This window comes from Equus caballus, chromosome 11 (genome assembly GCF_041296265.1).
Source record: "Equus caballus isolate H_3958 breed thoroughbred chromosome 11, TB-T2T, whole genome shotgun sequence".
Lineage (NCBI taxonomy): Eukaryota > Metazoa > Chordata > Mammalia > Perissodactyla > Equidae > Equus > Equus caballus.
The window spans coordinates 52,613,919-52,633,905 of record NC_091694.1 but is presented as its reverse complement, the minus strand read 5'-3'; the positions used below and the strand labels follow the sequence as shown (position 1 = coordinate 52,633,905).

Here is a 19,987-nt window from a genome sequence, read left to right as displayed (position 1 = left end):
CAGCCCTCCCTGTGTGGGGGCAGGAGGGGTTTAGAATTCCGAGGCTACAAACAGGGACCAACTCTGCCCATGGACCAAAGGAAGACGAGAACCATTCCTCAAGGCACTTTCTTTATGTAGATCAATGGAACTGGAGTTCCTCAGCTCACGGCCTCATATGAAAATGGAACCTAAGGGGCAAAGGCCTCATCTCCTTGGATGAGAATCAGACAAACCACCAGAAGGCCCACGTACAGAGGATGGTTACGTACATGATAACGCATTCTTGAAGCCCTCAGACATCATGCCACTGAGCTATATTCCTGACATAGAAAAATGTTCAACCTCCCTGAGACTCAGTTTTCTCATCTGGAAGATGGGATTAACAGGACAGGGTTGCTGAGAGCAGGAGATGAGATAATTCAGGGAGGCGCCTGGCACCAGCTCTGGCGCGTCGTAAGTGTTCAATAGTAACGTTAGCTTGTGTTATTCGTATATTTTGTTAAGGAAAAAGCAGATTGCAAGATAATATTTATAGTATGATCCTATGTTTGTTTTAACAAAACTATATGTATATAAATGATAGAAAAATGTCTGGGAATATAAGCCCCCAAAAGTGAACGGGAGTGATGTTTGGGTGGTGGGAGTACAGTGGCTTGTATTTTGTATTTATACTTCCTTGGATTTTTTTAAACAATGAAAATAGAATTTTTAAACATTCTATATTTTTATAATAAGGAGAAAGGAAGGAAGGAAGAAAGAAAGAAAGAAGAAATAAAAGGAAAAAAAAAGGACTACCCATTCAACCTAAATACTCAAAGCTGAGAGAATGACAGCAGAAGACAGGCGGATGTGCGCAACAATCTTAAATGCTATTTCCAGCCTTCAGGCTGACATGGGAAAATGCTTATAATATGATGCAAAGAGGAAAACCAGGAAACAAGATGTTTTATGCATCATAATTTCAGCTGTGTAAAGCAATGCATAGAAAAAGGATTTGAAGAAAATATGCCAAAATATTACCAGTGATTACCTCTGAATGCTAGGATTATGGTTGATCATTGTTGTCTTAATACTGTTGATATTTTCCTGCAAAAGTTCTAAATTGCTGCTATAAGCAGAAAATATGTACGACTGATAATAATAAAACAGGAATAATAATAAAAACTGCTCTTACTTGCTTGATGGAAACCAGCAGCAGGAGGGTGAGGATGGGCCTCGCAGGGGCCGGGAGAGAGCGCTTCCTGCGGGAGGCGGGCGGCCCAGCCCCCCGGGCAGGAGGGATGCCCAGGGGCGGCACGTGGATTCCAGGCAGGGGCCCCACTTTCTGTCTCCCAGGCCCTGCCCTGCTCGGGTCCGGCCTCATCTTCTTCGCTGCACGTTCACAAGCACGGGCGCATTTCTCTAACAGCCCAAGAGGTACCGCAGGCAGCCTGCTCTTGCATTCCTCTCCGTCCAGCGAGGAGATGTTTGCACAAATCCTCGCCACGCTGTGCCGCCAGCATCTGAACCAGTTTAGAGTGACCTCCTGAATCTCCAGTTTCTCATCGGCCGGCCGTGGCTCATCCCCCGCCCCGCCCCCCCAAAAGCAGGGAGAGCTTTCCCAGGCCTTCCCCAAGTCAGCTGTGCTCTCTGGGACTTCCTCAGCAGAGCCCGCAGGGGAGAGAAAGCAAGGCCGGCAGTGGGCTACCCCTGAGGCCCTACTCAGCGCACGAGGCCGGGGTGGGACAGGCTCGGGTTCAAGCCTCAGAGGAACAGCTGGCAGGAGAGTGTGGGCCTCGAGCCAGCTCTGAGGTGGGCGTCTCCTGAGGAGGGACATTTCTTGCTAAGGCATTAAGCTTCTCCTGGCTGGGGTGAGCAAGGCACAAAGGCAGGGCCTCCTCTGGGCCCTGTTTATGCCAAGACTTCAAGAGAGATGGTTGCCCGGCCCAGGAGAGAGCAGCTCCTGCCCCAGAGTCTGAAGCAAAAACCCAATCAGTAACTCAAGTTCTGTCTACACGATAGCAAAACAACATGGCAAAAAGTCAAACCCGCCTCCTGATCGTCCACTTGTGAACACACGTCACTCAGCCCCACTGGCAGACCCTTCTGTGGAATTCGTGACCCTTCACTTGCTAACTAACATATTCGTACTTTCTCACTGCCATCCACATTTACAAAATCTTTTCCCTCAACATCCTATTTCATTTATCTTTACAATAATGATGTGTATACTGATATGTACGGATAATGATATGTACAATAAAGGATACGATTATTTCTTCACTTGACAGCTGAGAAACCGAGGTTCAGAGAGCTTAGGTTGCTTGCCCAAGGCCACACAGTAAATAAATGGCAGAGTCAGGATCTCCAGGTCTTCCGACCAGAGTCACCTGAGCGCAGTGACTCCGTTAGGTGCCATCTCTCACCCTAACTCTCTAGGTAAGTTCCTTTTCTCTAGGAGCCTCATCACTGCCTCTGAGAGGCTCTGCTTGGCCCTTCTCAGCCCATCCCTCCCTGTGCAGCTCCCAACATCCCCATCCACGTCTTCCCAGCCTCCCGAACTGGAGGCCCAGGCGGAAGATGTCCTGACTGGATGAAACACAGGTCAGCAAGAGACAAGAACACGTTTTCATTTACGTTTTGTTTTCCATTCAGTTTGAACCACGGGAGCTCATCTTGGTTAACTTATCTAACGGAGGGAATTCTGAACAGTTGGGGAAAAACAGGTGAGCATCACCTAATAGAAATCCCTGGAAATCTTAAAAATCCCACGTGGCAAAGATTTTAAACCTGAGCAGTAAAATGCTCATAATGAAAAAAGCCCCCCAAAATGAACTCTTATAATGATCTGATGTCTGAAATCAATGTGGCTGTCTCTTTGGGACGGCAGAGAGCAGGATGAAGTGACACAGAGAGAGAAAAGTGGCCACGTGACGGACACGGAGACTTTTGAAGTGGCGGTAAAGCTGTTCTGTAACTGCGCATTAAGAACTGTCTTCCAAGCTGCACGCTGGCAAAGAAAATGCTGTTTGGTAAGAATATTCTATCTAATCTCTTTGAACTTTTTCTCAAAAATATCCTTCTTCCGGCAGGACAGGGGTCAGGGCCATACATGACTTCCCGTCCATTGGATGCATGCCATCTAGTGATAAAACATGGTAACTCCTCGTCCCACGAGACTGGGCGGCCAACCATGACAAAAGCACACGGCTAACGGCTACTGCCAGCAGTTCCGCAGGCTCTGCCAGCAGGAAAGCGCAGATGGCGTGGTATTAAGCCAATGGCACTGCCCTGTTCCCCTCCCTGCCCTGGCTGCTAGGTTCTCTGTTATAGCTGAGGGTCTTCAGGAGGGATCTAATAGGTAGCCAAGAACTGCGTGTTTCAGATGCCTCGTGGAATCCTCTGCTACCCTCTTGCCCTCACTGCTTCATCAATGTCCTCTGCCCAAGAAGCAACTTAAGTCTCCGAGGGTCACCACTCCTGCAGTGCCCCCTGTTGGTGAGGACATGAGTGACGGTGCAGTGGGCTCTGCCTGCCAGCTTTGGAAGCCCCAGGATGGTGCTGACTTCTGCACCCATGTGGGGTGCATGCCTCCCCAACATCCTGCACAGCCCTTAGGCCCTGAAGCAGCTGGCCTGTACCTCAAGTCTCTCGGAGTTCTGAGAACAGGAAGCCATCCTCAGCACTCTCCATCTCCCTAGGGCCTGCAGGGAACAGGCCAGGCAGGCCTCGGGATTCCCCATTTCCAGAATCCACCGCTAAGGACCCTGCTCAATGCAAAAGGCAAGGGTGGGGCGGGCTCACTCAGAAACCCACCACCCACCCAGACTGCCCTGGTCTTCAGTCTAAAAGCACAACAGCCAAAAGGCGGAAACAACCCCAGTGCCTGCTGACAGATGAATGGGTCAACAAAATGTGGTATATCCACACAATGGGATATGACTCAGGCTTTAAAGGGAGGAAATTCTGAGACACGCTACAACGTGGACGAAACTCAAGGACGTTACGGTAAGTGAAATACGCCAGTCACAAAAAGACAAGTTTCACTTATACCTGGAGTGGTCAAATTCACAGAAAGTAGAGTGGTGCTTGCCAGAGGCTGGGAGAGGGGGAACGAGGAGTTTTTGTTTAATGGGGACAGAGTGTCGGTTTTGAAAGAAAAGAGTCCTAGAGATTGGCTGTACAATGTGAATGTACTTAACTGTGCACTTAAAAATGGTTAAGATGATCAATTTTATGTTATATATATATCCCACCACAATTAAAAAGGAGCAGCAACAACACCGCCTTCCTGCATGTCTACGTCCTGGGGAGGACTGAAGGGCCAACGCTGTTGATGGAACACGTCCCAGCTCTGTGCTTTCTCGTGCTCACACGGACGCCACATGCTGGCATGTTCCCAGACGTCCGGGGGGGATGTGAGAGGAAACTGTAAGGATGCCAGATGGCAGGGCTGAGGAGGGGTGGGCACCACGACGAGGTGGGGCAGGGACACTGCTCATCCTGCCACCACCACTTCATTCAGCCACGGACAGGGCCAGGTGGCAGCGGATGTGAGGGAACCGGAGGATGGCAAAGCCACTGTACCAGGACCACAGGAGGGCTGTGCTGCATTCACTTCAGCAGAGGTAGTGGCAGAGTCGCAGGAGGGACAACAGGAGCCAGGCTATGTGGGATATTTGGGGGACAGGGGACGACAAGTTCATCTGGTGCAGGTTCCACGTGCGGCTCGGCAGTCCTGCCAGGAGGGCCTCAGCGGTGCAGGTGAGCGAGGCTGCAGGTTCTGGGGGTGACAGGTACGGGACAGCGGCCACGAGCAGGAGCTGGGGAGCCGGGCTGCCTGGGCTTGAGTAGCAGCTCTGCCACTGACTGCCTGTGTCTCCTTGAGTAAGTCCCTTCCCCTCTCGGAGCCTGAGTTTTCTCATCTATAAAATAGGAACAACAGTGGGACTCACTTCCTAGAGTTATTATAAAGATTAACTGACTGAATTCACATAAAGCGCTTGCAACAGCCCCTGATGCGGTGTAAGTGTTGATAAACATTGGCCTTTACCATTTGCTAGTGTCACCCAACCCCTGGAGAACCAAAAGCGGCCCCACCCAACTCTAAACTGCATCCCTGCACTTTTAAGGGGTCATGGAATGGAAGGTTCTCTTCCAAAACAGACTTGTATCATCATTGGTGAGAAGGGAACTCCCTTTAGGCACACCTCCCAGAAGTAAAACCCTTAACCTTTATCTCAGGCAACCCTTGAAATGACCCTGCAAAGTCGATATGATTTCCTGAGCTCACAAATGAGGAAACTGAGGCTCAGAGAGTCACACAGTCACACAGCCGGTAAGCCTGCTCCCTTTCCCACCGAGTACTCAGCCCCAACTCGTCAGCATCCTTTGCACTTCTGCGGGTGTGGCAGGGTGGTGGTGAGGGGAACGGCGAAGGAAGAGAGAGGAGAGGGAAGGGAAGGTTAGTATCTGGTGCACATATTTCAGAAAAAGAGTGTTTTTGCCTCATAGGAACTGAGGACGAAAGAATGGGACCGCTCAGGGTTAGGCAGCCCGGCTGCAAACCCAAGGCCACGCTCAGGGCCAGGACGCTCTTCCTTTCCTCCTGCAAGAGCAGGACGGAAAGGAGAGGACTCGCCACCCATCCTCATCTCTCTCCTGACTCAGGCTTATTACATTCAATTTCTTGTACAGTTTTTTACTTTCCAAAGAGTTTCTAGTTGCCTTGTCTTTTCCCATCGTCACAGCATTAGCTGCTTACTCCTGAGGTTTAAGTAAAAGGCAACAACAAGTAGCCCTCAGAGATACAGCCTGTGTCTCGCCATCCCTGCCCCAGTGGTGGCCACTGCCTTCCCCTCCCATGCATCCAGGTCAGCGTGGTGGCCGTTGCTGTAAGTGTGGTGCAGACGTGGCAGCGGTACCCCGAGCTAAGGCTACTGGAGGGGCATCCCCACTCCTCTCCTCTCCTCTAGGGAGTGCAACTATCTTCCTGGAAGTCCATGCTCTCAACCCTCATGGACACACACGGGAGGCTCAGGATCCTACATCCTTGTCCTGCATCCCCAAGATAGTTTCAGATTTTTGGTTTGGAAAATATGGTCACCATACCCATAGGCAAATTGCTTGGGAACTTCCACTCCCTTTCCGAATCTACATCTGAGGACTGTCTCATTCCGTTGCCATAGCTACATATAAGCATCCCACTAATTATCAAATGTTGGTGTGCATCAGTCACCAGGGAGCTTGTAAAAATCCAGGGCCAGCCCTGGAGACTGATTCAGTAGGTCTGGGACAGGGTCTGGAAATATGCATTACTTTTTTTTTTTAATATTTAACCACAGTAATATTTACACATAGATAAGAGATCAAATTATTTTGAAAGGCTTATAAGAAAAACTAACAGTCCCCTGCCACTTCCTGCTCCATGTCCCAGTCCTAACATTCACAGAAAACCACTTTTAACTTAGTTGTTTCTTCCGTATTTGCCTCCATGTTTCAGAAAAAGTATGCTGACATTGCTATGCCTTCATGTTAGATGTTATCTATTGACTGCCTGTCATAGTAGACAACGATAAATCTCTCACACTTCCACATCCCACATCTGCTCTGCCATCTCCCTAATTAGTTATATTGCTGTTTTATTCATTTATTTTTTTGCTGAGGAAGATTCACCCTGAGCTAACATCCGTGCCAATCTTCCTCTATTTTTTAGTATGCAGGCCACCAGCACAGCATGGCTGCTAACAGAGCAGTGTAGATCCACGCCTGGGAGCTGAACTTAGGCCATTGAGGTGGAGCGTGCTGAACTTAACCACTACGGCACAAGGGCTGGCCCAATTGCTGTTCTATTTAAATCAATAAGCCAACAATTTATTTAGACCATATAAACATTGTTCATCACAGAATCAAGGAGGGTACTATCATTATGTTAAATTTCTTGTATAGCTTTTTGCTTTTCCTGGAGTTTCTTTCTTCTTTTTATTTTTTAAGTGCACTTTTTGGTGAGCAAGATTGGCCCTGAGCTAACATCTGTTGCCAATATTCCCCCTTTATTTCTCTCCTCAAAGCCCCAGTACATAGTTGCATATCCTAGTTGTAAGTCATTCTGGTTCCTCTATGTGGGATGCCACCACAGCATGGCTTGAGGAGCGGTGTGTAGGTCCACACCCAGTATCCAAATCAGTGAACCCCAGGCCACTGAAGCAGAGCACGTGAACTTAACCACTCGGCCATGGGGCCGGCCCTTCCTGGAGCTTCTAATTGCCTTTTCTTTTCCCATCCTCACAGCACTAATCTTTCATTCCACTCAACTCTCTCTTCTATCTTGGGTTACCTATTCTTCTAATAAGCTCCCATGGTGATTATGACACACATCAAAGTCAAAGAAGCAGGCCCCAGGGTACAGCAAAGCCCTCTGGAAAGAAGGAACTCAGAGCAGTGCGGAACAATTCACTAACAACCGTTCCCGCGTTAGGTGCAGGGTCAGGTGGATGAGGGGATACCAAGGTGAGTGAGCCAGAGTGGTGAGAACTGAGATAAACTAAAGCAAGGGAAAATACAATAATGGTTACAACAGAGACTCCTATGACATGGGAATGGAAAGGAGGAGGGGTTTATTTACAGCTCTGGGCATGGCGAAAGCTCGGGAAAGGAGGTGGCCACTGTGTCAGGCCTCAAAGCAGGACTGTGACATTAATAGACGGAGATTAGGGCCAAGAACATTCCAGGCAGAAGAAGGGAAGTGAGCAAAGGTCTGAGGCAAGACAGCCCAGGTATTTGCATCAGAACACAAGGCAGGGGAGAAGAAACCTCATTACAGAAGACCTTAACTCACCGGCTCTTCAACGTCACCCGAGGCAGCTTCTCCTCCCCTGCAAGACAAGGTCACGGTCACTCCAGGAACTGAGCAAGACCACATTCCCTAGAAAGAAAAGCCTAATTGGAGAAAAATAGAAGCATTACTATTTGTAATGTCAGGGGAGGTAGGGCCATAGTAGGACCTGAACTCGAGTACAATAGTTCAAAAATTAGGTGGATGGGAGCTGTGTCCTCAGCGAGCAGGGGACTGGGAGAGGGGGCTCTGCATGGGCTGGCTCGAGGAAAGGGTGACCTGGAAACCCCATCTCTTAAATCAGATCAAAGCTGCGGGATTCAGGGCTGGAAGCAGCTGCGAACTCTCTACCTGCCCATGGTGAGTGCCTCACGTATTAAACACTATGTAGGTAGGTGATATAAATTGTCCCCAGGCTTTCTGATAAAAAATTGTTACCCAGGTGGGAGGAGGGGGGCCTTTTCAACCTAAAACAGGAGCCAAAAGTAGTTAAGAGGCTGCGTGAGGATCTTTCAGGCTCCTTCTTCTAGAGACCAGGGGTTCCCTTGGCACCATTACCAACCCATAGAGTGTTTACTACACACACACGTACACACACGTCACCTTCTCATGGATCACACCGCTGAAAGGCTCATCACATATTGTCAGAAACACACGCTGAATTCTAAGGAGGGTTGAGGTTCTCAACGATTCACGGACAAAGCCAAGTAGAAATAAGGAATATCTTTCTTGATCTGTTTCTGATTTACGTGCCTCTTACATACTTAATGCCTAGACAGAAAGAGACTTTGACAAGTCCTCGCCAGGTTTTCTCAAAGATTACTCCATAGAGATGCCTTTTGAGATGCTCTTTGTAAAATTAAATAAGAAGAGTTTTGAGAGTCAAACAAATTTGGGGAATGTTACATATTTGCAATTTCTTCTTGGAAATTCACAATCCATATTAGCATATTAAAATCTGTGAGAAATCCCACAATAAGGAAACTTGTTTCTATTACATATCCCAGTGTTTCCCAAAATCAGTTGACCGTAAAATAAAATGTCTGTGTACAATAAGGATTAATATTCTGTGCAACTAGAGGTCAATGGAACAGTCTTTGGAAAAGGCTGACCTAGAACAACGGATTCATTTTACAGATGGGAAAACTGAGTTCTCGAGGTAGCAGTGCCCACTGAAGACCGTACAGCTAGATACTGATAGAACTGGACACGGGACTCAGATTCTTAACTTTTAGCCCAGACTCTGCCTGTTACCCCAGAATACCCAAAACTTACCCAAAGGGCAATTGTCTGTAATTATCAATGAACATCAGTGTCCATCAATCTAAAAAAGTTCTGCTCACATTCTTCTATCTTTCCTAATATAATAAGGCCATCCAGGTAAACCAGGGTTCTAAATATTGTCATCACTTTATGAAGAAGGAGGAAGGATGACGTCTTCCCCAGAACGCCATTTTTCCCCCCAGAGAAAGATGATCATTTTCCTATATTGCAAGATGCTCCTAAAGCAAAAAGTTTAGAATTAAATTCTTAGTAAGCAATAACTAAAATACTACCAAACATGTAAGGAAATAAAACAAAAGGTATACATCAGAGCTCGCAAATAAATGCCTTTGGGAGGTAACAACAAAAGCCAATGAAGCAGGGCTGGCCGGCAACGCCAATGACCTTGAGCTCTCATCCTCAGCTAAAGGGGGCGGCCCCTGGCTCAGCTGAGGTTTACGGTCGTGCGGACTTGTGAGCTCAATGTTGTCAGATCCTCCAATTTTTCAGCAGAAGTAAGATATCTGGATTTCCATTTGAAATTTCCCAATTTTAAAGTATCTTGAAAACATTGCATAGGCCCGAGAAAGTGTGTCTGCAGCAGAATATAGCCTGGGGCCCCTGTCTGGAGATGACTCCACATAAACGTGTGCTAATTAGTCTAGTTTATCACAGTGCCTGGGAGATCTGGAACACAAGAAAGGAAAGAATTACACTGGAGGCGGACAGGAAGGCACTGGAACAGTGCTTTGGAGAGAGAGTGAGAAGGGCAAGGGGAGCTGAGCAGACCCGGCAGGAAGGACTCCAGCCTGGGGAGGATGCTCTTGGGCCCTGAACAAGCCCAGGAAAGGAGCCTCAGGCTGTCCAACCGCCCTCAGCTTTGCTGCCCGCTGAGGCCTCACTTCTGCATAGGCTCCATCTCCATTCCCCTATAAGTTGACTCTCCCAGGGAGCCCTTCCTTGCAGTGTTATTTCAGGACATCCTCTGCACGTCACCACAAATAGCTCTGCACCTTCCTCCTGTGGCCTAAAATTCCTTTAAAGGGAGCCAGAACCTTTGATTCCACACCCCGAAACGAAGACTGGAAATGAAAAGTCCTGGCCAAGGCAGCGCTTAGACAAAGGCACTTTTCCTTGGGTGAATCAATTAGTCAACAAAACGTGTTGATTTCTGACTCTATGCTGTTCTGCTAAACTCAAGAAGCTCAAGGACAGAGGGACACCCCGTAAGGGCTGGGGGTGGGGGGAACGGCAGCGGGGCCAGAGAGTCAATCACAGAGCGCTTGGGCGCCGTTTCCTGGGCGGCTTGCTACATGCTCGGCTGGCAAGGCACGGTCAAGCTATGTAACACCCGCCTCTCTGGCTTCATGGGATTTATAAAGATTTCTCCTTTTAATCCCCCTGGCCTTATTCAAAAGGCACACCATTTTTGAGGATTCATATTAATCAAGGGGTCACTATGGTCTGACTCTTTCGGCCCAGGCGATTCTCACCCTTCTAAGCTATTGTGAATTCTCCTAATCTCCCTGGCTAGCCTCCACTTTCTCCTCGCCCTGCCCCTGGCTCTGTACCTGGCCTCCTCATTATTCCTGTGGAAGGCAGCCCTCTTGACAAGACAAGACAGACCCTTAGTCCTCCATGCGTTATGTACAAAGACAGCAGGTGGTGAAGTGGAGAAGGGTCCTGGGTCGCAGATGGGAAAACCAGTTTGTTTTCCTGACTCTACCAACCTGTGTGAGCCTGGCCTCCAAATCTGTAAAACACGGAGGTTTGTACTTGCCTTTATCAACAATTAAACACACAAAAGGGTGTAAAGGGGTTCACAAAACACTTTCCCAACTTTCTCATCGGAGGACTTTTATTATACCCATTTTGCAGATGAAGAAAGCAAGGCTGAGTGGTCAACAAACTTCTATGATTATTGCCTGTGGCAGAACCAGGCACAGAAGGCAGCCCTTTTGGATTTAAATGTCCCATTGTGTCCATGACGTCCGTCTGCTGCTCTCGCTGCTGGCCTGACTCACGGGTTCTGAGGATCTGATGAGATGCTGTGAAAAAAGTGCCACATCAGCAACAAGACGCTCTGCGAGAGGGCAGGGGGTGAGCGCGTGGATTTTCCCAATGCTAGGGGGACCTCCCTGGTAGAACCGGGGGGACTCGGATGCGTTTTTGCTGCCGTGACCATGACAGCACCGCTGCTGCCCAAATCAGAGAATCAACCAGGAAAAATGTCCAACTGCATCAACCCAAAGCGGACTGCAGAGGCCACTGCGGCTGAAGATGAGCAGACGGTCCTGATGCTGTTGCCCTCAGCCCCAGGCTGTGTAAATACTCCCCTTAGGCTACTTGTTGTGGACAGTTACGTGACGGATGAACCCCTGATGCACGCTCAAGCCAGAAAGCATCCCAGCAGAGCGGCTCAACCACATGGCTGTACCATAAACCCAGACTTTGTTGCTCTTCTTCCTATAGCCCGCAGGAGCAAAGCAGAAGTGCAAAGGAATGAGGCCCAAGGGCACTTGGAGTTTGAGGGGGGTGAGCCTGGCAAATCTGAAGGTTTATGGCCTTTGGGCACATCCCGCCAAAGGCCTGCACCTGCTCATACGTATGGTCCTTCCCAGAGAGCCTGCAGCAGGGCGCGGTGAATGCTGGCTTGTGCTCAGGAAGCAAAAGGGTGGGCTGACTCAGGAGGTCAGGTTGACAGAGGGAGGACATAAAGGAAGAGGAATTTAGACTCACTGGAGGAAACAGGGAGCCATTGTAAGTTCTCGAATTGGAAAGTTACCTGGAATTTTCTCTCTCATAAAAGAAAAATATTTTCTGAGGTCTAAAGATGCTCCCCAAACTTACTTCTGTCCCCGAGAACTTCCAGGAAAGGTAGATGCCAGTGATCCTTGCCCTCGGGTACTGACAGTCTGGGAATAAACCATGATTCGCGCCAACCATCTTCAAAAGAGCCCAAGAGAACTCATTTTATTCCAATAAGATTTAAGAGAATATTAACTGCGAGAGACGCTTTCCTATCTATTATCTCACTTAATCTTCAAAGCTAGGCTAATGTGGGGACTTTTGAATCTATTTTAGAGATAAGAAAGCCATTCCTTTGAAGAGTCAATGATCTATGCCCCCTACCTTTTGCATCGTGCTCCTTTTAGCTCCCAGGAGCCCAGACTGGAGGCACCTCCCTGTGTGTCAGGCATCATCGCATCCTCTGGCACCTTCCGGGATTGCGTTAAATCAGTGACATGGCGGGACAGCATTGGGCTGGGCCTCTGCAGGCCTGGGTTCTAAAGCTGAAACTGCCTCTACCTGCGTTGTCTTGTACCAGTCGTTTTCCCTCGGAGGTCATTGGACCCACTCCTCTACTGCGCAGGGGAGAATTGGGCGATTTCCCAGGCTCCTCCCACTCTACTGTCTGTGTTTCTACTGCTGTGGTCTCAATCCTCCATCTGTCACCTCCAAACCAGAATTTGGTTACATCCATACACCAAGTGGATTTTCAGAGACTCAGCTCTTTCTAGGGAACTACATATCTACAGCAGCAACGCAAGCTCTTCCAGCCAGTGTGTTCAACATGGCAGATGATACTCACATGCAAAGCACAGCCCTGGGAGCACGAAATAAGTCTGACGGTGGGTTCCGCCCAGTACCTGGTGCACACACAGTAACTCCTCCCTTTCCATTCACACTCCAGAAAGCACGATGGGATCCAAGTAACCAGGTCACTCGGGAACAGAGATAGTTCTGAATCTGCTCTAATTCATTTAAAAAATAAATCATTACAAACTTATTTACTTTCCCACTAACCAGAAACAAATTATTTGAGACGGATCATAATGAACGCTGTTTTGGAAGCTGAGAACCGCTGGTGTAAGGCTCATAGTGTCAGTCCAGGTAGGCTGGGTCTGCTGAAAAAACAAACAACCCCCAAATCCCAGTGGTTTACACCAACAAATCCATTTCTAGCTCATTCTATATGTACTTTTCAGGTTGGCGAGGGGTTTCTCCTCACTGTAGGCATTCAGGGACCCAGGCTGATGGAGACGCCTGCACATGTGCTTCTGTGATCACTGAAGCAAGAGAACAAGAACTGAGCGGACAGTAGTGGATGTTGGCTGTTTACGCTTCTGACCAGAAGTGACACGCCTCATTCCCACTCTCAATTCACCAGCCAAAGAAAGTCATACAGCCAGGCCCAGGTTCATGAGGGCAGGACTGTACCATGCTCCCACAGGGAGAGACTCCACATGTCTGTGAACAGTAACAATAAAGCAGTCTGCCACATTCCCCAATCCCTCTTCAAAACCACCTGGGATACACCTAAGGGGCTAGAAACACAGGCTGTCCCTGATGGCCAAGGTTAACCCCCCTTATGGATACGTTCTCTTTATTTTGTAGGTGAAACTGGAGGAGTTTCCAGAGTCTACTACCAGCTCAAGAACAAGGTCACCACCTCACTCATGTTCTGTCCACCAGCAACCCTCACAATTTGGACAATTCGTATTTTTTTTGTTGGGGTGGGGGAAAAGATGAAAGGGTTATTTACAGTTATTCCATGAAGTCGAGTTCACAGAGAAAGCTAAAACCACTGGCTCTCTTCACGTGCCCTGAAGTCAGTGGTGCTGGAAAATGTTAACCAACTTTGTGGGGGGAGGGGAAGCCATGATTGGTAGCATTTGCTGCTTTCCATGGTATAAATGATACCAGCCCTGGTATCAGTTCCCCTACATTATACCCAGCATATGTGGGGTTAAAACCAAAAGCACTCATCCCCTTGCCCTGCTTATGCCTCAGCTTCCTGGCACCAGAATCCGCCATCCACCACGGAGGCAGACGACCAAGAATATCCACCTGCAGATTCCCTTATCTCACCATCTCCGTCTCTGCAAGCAGCCTCACAAGGCCAGACGCAGGCTGGTGGGAAAATGCCAACCAGCAAGGCCATGGGTCCCCCTCCCTACAAGCAGCCACATTCCTTGCAACCTTTGAAACCCTTTGCCTCCCATCTTTCAGGGAGATGAGATGAATTTGAGGACTCACTCTCATCTCTCAGCTGACATCACCTGAAATAAAAACCTTTTCCTTCCCATAAACCTGGCGTTCCAGTTTTATTTGGCCCCTCTTGTGTGGGTGGGTAAAGAACCTGTGTTTGTGGCCTGTAACACAAATACTCCCATCGTGGCCAATTTCAAGCTGTCAATGCGAAGTGAGCGCAGAGTTGGGAAGAGATGAGCTCTGACATCACTGCCTTTTCTTCTCTACAACTTTCATCAAATTTGTAATTACTTTCTTCGTATCTGTTTGCCCAGCTGGAATATAGGTTTTGAGAGGCGTGGATCACACCTCTTTCATTCATTGCTGTGTCCCCAGTACCTAATTTACCTTATAGGAAGCCTTTTACAAATGTTAGTGTCCCTTTCTGTGCCCTCTATCCATTCCCCTCCACATCCAACACGGTTCCTTGAAGCTGCAGGCAAGATCCCATCCACAGAGTAAACAATCGGCTCACACAGAAACAAATGAGGTTTCGGTATCTCCAACCAGGGCTCTCAAACTCTCAGGCTCCTGTGCCCCCTTGTTTAAGTTTGTGCGTCTTCTTCTTTAAAACAACGAAGATAATGTCCTCTAGTGGAATTGAAACATGTCAACTTTTGAACTGGGGAATGGAGACCCCTAGCACGTCTCACGCCCCCACATCAGAGTTTTGCTTAGTTTGTTTGTTTGTTTGTTTTTTTGTCCCAGCTAAGAACAATCTTTACAAACTCCTCTTTCAAGCCATAGGAGCCCCCTTTCATTGCCAACTTTCCAAGAATCAGAAAATATATCTGCGGTTTTCACCCGGTGGTGTTTGGCTTTTATTTTTTGTTTTAGAAGTGAACTAAATCAAAGATTGAGCATCTTAGTACTTCTGAATTCTAAATGCCCAGCATCTCTCTCATCCCTACTTCTTGCAGGTGCTTTGTGGCTGTCCATTGGGCTGAAGTCCTAAATATCCTCCTGATGTTGACAAGTGCCCTCCGCTTGGGCTGCACAGGGAGCTCCCCCAGCTCTGGGTTCCACTGGCTCAAGGTGGATGCCTCTATAGCCATCCTCATGGAGCTTGCAGGGACTCTCCATAGCAACATTAGAACAGGCAAATTCCCCACGGCCTGCCCCAGAGGGAACGGCAAAGCTGTCGGTGGTCAGTGCAGCAGGGCAGCTCGTCCACTGGAGCAGCACTGAATTAATCCCTTTGGGAGAAGCAATGATGCTTTGGGTGACTGATGAAAATAAAGGGGATAGACACAGACGGAGAATAAAGTTTATCAGTGTGTCTTTATCACGACCCTGGGAAGGGGGTACGTGCTCTAAGAAGAGAAATTGCCTGATTTAGTACAGCTGTTAGGCATGAGTCTTTGCAGAAATCCTGCCTGGGTTCAGATCTCTGCTACTTAATGGCTGTGTGACTCTGGGCAAATTACTTAACTTCTCTAAACTAGCCATCTCAAAAGGCTGCAGCGATGACTAAGAATGCACCTAGTATATAGTAAGTACTCAACAAATGGTACCTTGTTAAAAATCATCATCCAAGTTTGGGGTAAATATCCCATATGAATATATGGTCTTACTTCCGTGTTCTCTAAGCAACTTTTAGAGCAACTTAATTTGGTCTCCTAAGTGGGTGTTTCCATCAAGAAAAGAACCCCGAACAAGACTTCCTTCCTTTCTCTGGCGGGATACACAAGGCTCTGTTAGGCTAAGAGTGCATTAGTCTGGTTGGCAGATCACTTCTGTACTTGACAAGTGTAATGCATCTTTCCCAAGTCTTATCATCAGTGAACAGTATGACAAAAATCCAATTTCTGGATCTTCATAGCAAAGAAGCAGGCCGTGGACTCTTGGAGACTCCTTCTCAGGCACTGGCCTCCCTCAAGGCCCCCAAGATGATGAGTGGGCCTCCTTCTGGATGTCTCTTCAGTCTGAATTGTGTGAAGGAGATGAAGGTGGAATGTTTAAGGACTTATAAGGGCAGGTACCTCATAAGGACTTTAGACATTCCCATTAATATATAAATAATTGCCCCCACCAATTAAAACTAATTTCTGTTTGGACCACTGAAGCTAATCCCCAGTTGGCCACTGCCTGCCATACATTTATTAAATTAAAACATATGCATAATCAGTGTCCCTGAAATAGACAAAACAATGAAACAACTAATGTTTAAAGGTAAAATTCAAGGAAATGTTCTTGAACAAAAGGCCAAAATCTATATACAGAAAATTCCCTTCAAGTACCTGGAAAAATTTGCACAGTACATTCAAGTCCTAGATGTATCCTACTAAAATGGTTAAAGAAAAAATCCTCTGGGTTTCCAGGCAAAAAGAGCAAGTCACTTACAAAGGAAAGAAAATCACATTGACCACTGACTCAGTTCCCACTGATCATTGCCATGTGAGCCTAGTGGAGCCACAGCATATTCAGATTTTTATGGGAAGTATCCCAACTTTTAAGTGTTGGCAAACAATCCACACGAAAAAGAGTAACATGACAGAACGCTGTAAAGTATGGCTTCAGGCCGAATGCAGCTCAGGGACCCTCATCTGGGCTGGGAAAGAGGGGATGTGACTCTGGTGCCTCTGAGCATAGGGACACAGGGGCACGGTAAAAAGGAAAGCGGTCGTCATGGGAGGAATGACATGGCAAAGGGACACATACCACCGTGTGGGTTCAGGACTATAGGAAACTAGTGGACAGTCGTGCATCCCTTAATGACACAGATGCTTTCTTAGAAACACATTGTTAGGCAATTTTGTCGTTATGGGAACATTGCAGAGTGTACTGAAGGGGAACAAAATTTGCCCCCTCACAGTGTGTCTCTTTAATGTGAGGATTATTCTAGGATGATTATTTTTAAGAAACAAAAGACTCAGAAAGTTTTTCTTGTAACCTCCCTCTTAACTGCCTAAAACGATTCAGATTAAAACACTGTCTCCAGAAGCAAGCTATCACGTCAGCACAACATGAACGGGGTGGTACAGGGAGGAACCTAGAAAGCCTGTTTGTTGGGTTCCCCTCTTTGTCTTCTGTTTCTGTGTGGCCAAATGCTTGTTTTCCAAACGTTTTCTCCTTTTCACCCACCTGTGAATTGCCTGCATTCCCAACATTTTCTTTTGTCTTTAGCTGAGGATGGTATTTAAGGTGACAGCTTCGGCCATTTTGGTGAGTTACTTGGTTTTCCTGGGTTTCTCCCACTTACGCATGTTATTAAACTTTTGTTTGTTTTTCTCCCATTAATCTGCCTTGTGTCAATTTAACTCTTAGAAAGGCCAGAAGAACCTAGAAGGGTAGAGGCAAATTTCTTCCTCCCTTCAGTACTTACACAAACCCAGATAGTATAGCCTACTACACACCTAGGCTGTATGGTTCTAATCTTATGGGACTACCACCACATACGCAATCCATCACTGACCAAATGTCATTATGCAGCAGGTGACTGTATATGTGAAACATGAAGGCTGCTTGGAAGGGCTCAAGGAGGATGCTGGTGGGTTCCTTACATCCAACTCATGCAAGATAGAGAAACTACACTCTTAACTGTGGCTCACAAAGACTTCCTTGGGCAGGGCTCCCAGGCATGGTGGCCCATGTGATGGACACAACCATATTTTAAATCACCATGAACCTTAGACCAGAAGATTGGAAGCCTCAGAAATGGGACTAGCGCTGTCATACTGGGGAGCTCCTGGCCAGGGTGCCCCAGCTGCTGGTCATAGCTCTGCCACCTGCCACTCTCGTGACTTGGGATTAGTGCCTTCACCTTTCTGTAGCCCAATTTCCTCATCTATAAATTGATGATACCTGGCTCAAATGTTTTCAGAGGCATTTAAAGAGATTATATTTCTAAAATGCTTGAGTAAGGACAGAGTAAAGTCTTCAAGAAATGGCGAGATTGTTGTTATCACATTCTTAAACACAGCTTTGGGGAAAACGTTCTGAGCGATAACTCCTAAATACTTCAATGGAGGAGACCCTGCCCTGTTTCTAACAAAAGACGAGACCGTGACACAGAATTCTGTCTCTAACAGAAAGACTCGGCCGTGTCTAAAAGACCACGGGGGTTCTCTCAACGTAGACCTCCAAAGCATAGCTCCATCTTAAAAATACACGTACACATACTGACATTTTCATCCGGTGTAACGGCCTCGTATGTCACTTTCCTCTTTGTAAAATAGATGACACACTCGGGGCTCACTCCCTCATCCTACTGTCCCAGGGTTTGTAGAACATGTCTGTGTTGCCGTCATCCATAATCTTCCTGATCGTCAAGTCACATTTAAGGCGACTGGAAGCTCTGGAGTTGGAGGAACTTATGTATCGTACGCTTTTTTTGTAGGTGACTGGATACTGAGCCCTCTGTTTTACCTGGGATGCCTCCTCACGAAAACATACACAAATGTCAGATTACAGAGTTTCTCTCCCAGCAAGCACTCTGCCGGGTTCTGTGAAAGATGGAGAGCGTAGACATTCATCTCAGAATGCAAGGGCTTCCAGAGGAGACGGCTATGTGAATAACACCGCCCAACACCAGACCCAGGTTGGAGCCAGCAACGATAACAAAAAGTAACACTTACAGGTAGCAGACGCTCTGCCGGGCCCTTCCCACGCTTAACGCACGTAATTCCTCAACCACCCTGTGCACGCCTCACTAGTGTTCCATTTTTGCAAACGAGGAAACAGATCCAGAGAGGTGAGGGCTGCAGCTCAAGGGCACGCAGTTAATAAGAGATGGGCGCAAACCCACGACACAAACTCAAACCCACGACACAAACTCAGCACCGTGGCTCCACAATTTGTTCTCTTGGTCATCAGTAGACAGCACCTTGGCTGGTCTCTGGGATTTGCCATCCAAAATCCAGGTCCAAATTGGGTAGAACCAGGAACTGGCGCTTCACCAGGCTGCCCCCAGCAGGAAACCCTGGATCATAGGCCTGCACCCTTTCCTAACTGAGCCTTCTGTGGACAGCCTCGCCTGGGCTTCTTTCGCCCTCCACATGGCTGTATTTGTCATGGCCGTGAGCAGATACCCACCTGGAATTCACAGAGAGGCAGAAGGTACAGAAGGGCAACTGGCACTTTCAACACAACTTCCCGGACCTCAGGCTTCAGAAAGCATTTAGGAAACAGAAGCTGCTCCCAGCCCTGCTGGGCATGCCCTCGTGTGTGTATCTGAGCACTGCCGCCAGGTGCCCCAGTCCAGGTAAACCTTCCACTCACCACCTCATCCTCCACTAAACACCAGTATCTTTAAGTGAGATAGTGCTTACAGAAGATATCAACCATTGACACTTTAGTATAAATTAGCACCTTAAGCTTTCCTGATGGTGAGTTTAACAAGGGTAACAAAGAAACAGAGTATTTGAGTGCTAAGAGTAAAAGAAATTGAAGAAAGGGGAAAGCAAGGGTTTAACCACAAAGAATGTAGAATGTGTTGTCCACACAGGTTTGTTGACAGAAGAGTCCAGAAATTTTTTCCCTTAACTGACACACACAAATTGATGGTATGTGTGACTATCCCATACTTTCTTTTTTATTTTAATCAAGAAGACATGAATTTAAAAACAAGTTTTTTGTTATTTTAGAAATATTTTTTCTTCAAAATTTTCTAATTTCTGCCTATTGTGAAAACAGGAAGGATAATCAGATGATAAAACAAAATGAGGACAGTCGAATGGAATGACATCTTATCACAGTTAAGTGGAACAAATGTTTGAATTGTGGTGCTTAAATTAAATGGCCAGGCCCTTTTGCTTCTAAAAATAAACATTGTTAACCGTGGGAGTCTTGTTTGAAGTGGTGGTGAGCTGCCTACTTCCTACCGCGTTAGTTACAATATTGTATCAATTTATCTTGTATTTTAACCTAACATGTTTCTGAGGCCACAAGTTGTTA

The 19,987-nt window shown here is 47.3% G+C and overlaps 2 protein-coding genes across 8 annotated transcripts in view; one reads left to right on the top strand and one right to left on the bottom strand.

The window, feature by feature from the left end:
- The window catches only part of GLP2R (glucagon like peptide 2 receptor), a 66,090-nt gene extending 64,283 nt beyond the window's left edge, over window positions 1-1,807 (bottom strand). For 2 of the 7 annotated variants that reach the window (XM_070226539.1, XM_070226542.1), the window contains exon 1: window positions 1,157-1,551. In XM_070226539.1, the coding sequence (XP_070082640.1) occupies window positions 1,157-1,345 (189 nt within the window). In that variant the 5' untranslated portion in view covers window positions 1,346-1,551. Of the gene's footprint in view, window positions 1-1,156 lie in introns of all 7 variants that reach the window. The other 5 variants (XM_070226540.1, XM_070226543.1, XM_070226538.1 and 2 more) reach the window with 4 other exon arrangements.
- Window positions 1,808-13,280: 11,473 nt separating this feature from the next.
- Window positions 13,281-19,299, top strand: GSG1L2 (GSG1 like 2). Its single transcript, XM_070228381.1, is given in 8 exon segments — window positions 13,281-13,318; window positions 13,469-13,503; window positions 15,013-15,033; window positions 15,036-15,176; window positions 17,662-17,758; window positions 19,062-19,121; window positions 19,123-19,184; window positions 19,187-19,299. Coding segments are annotated over 8 exon segments (567 nt in total).
- Window positions 19,300-19,987: the final 688 nt, after the last annotated feature.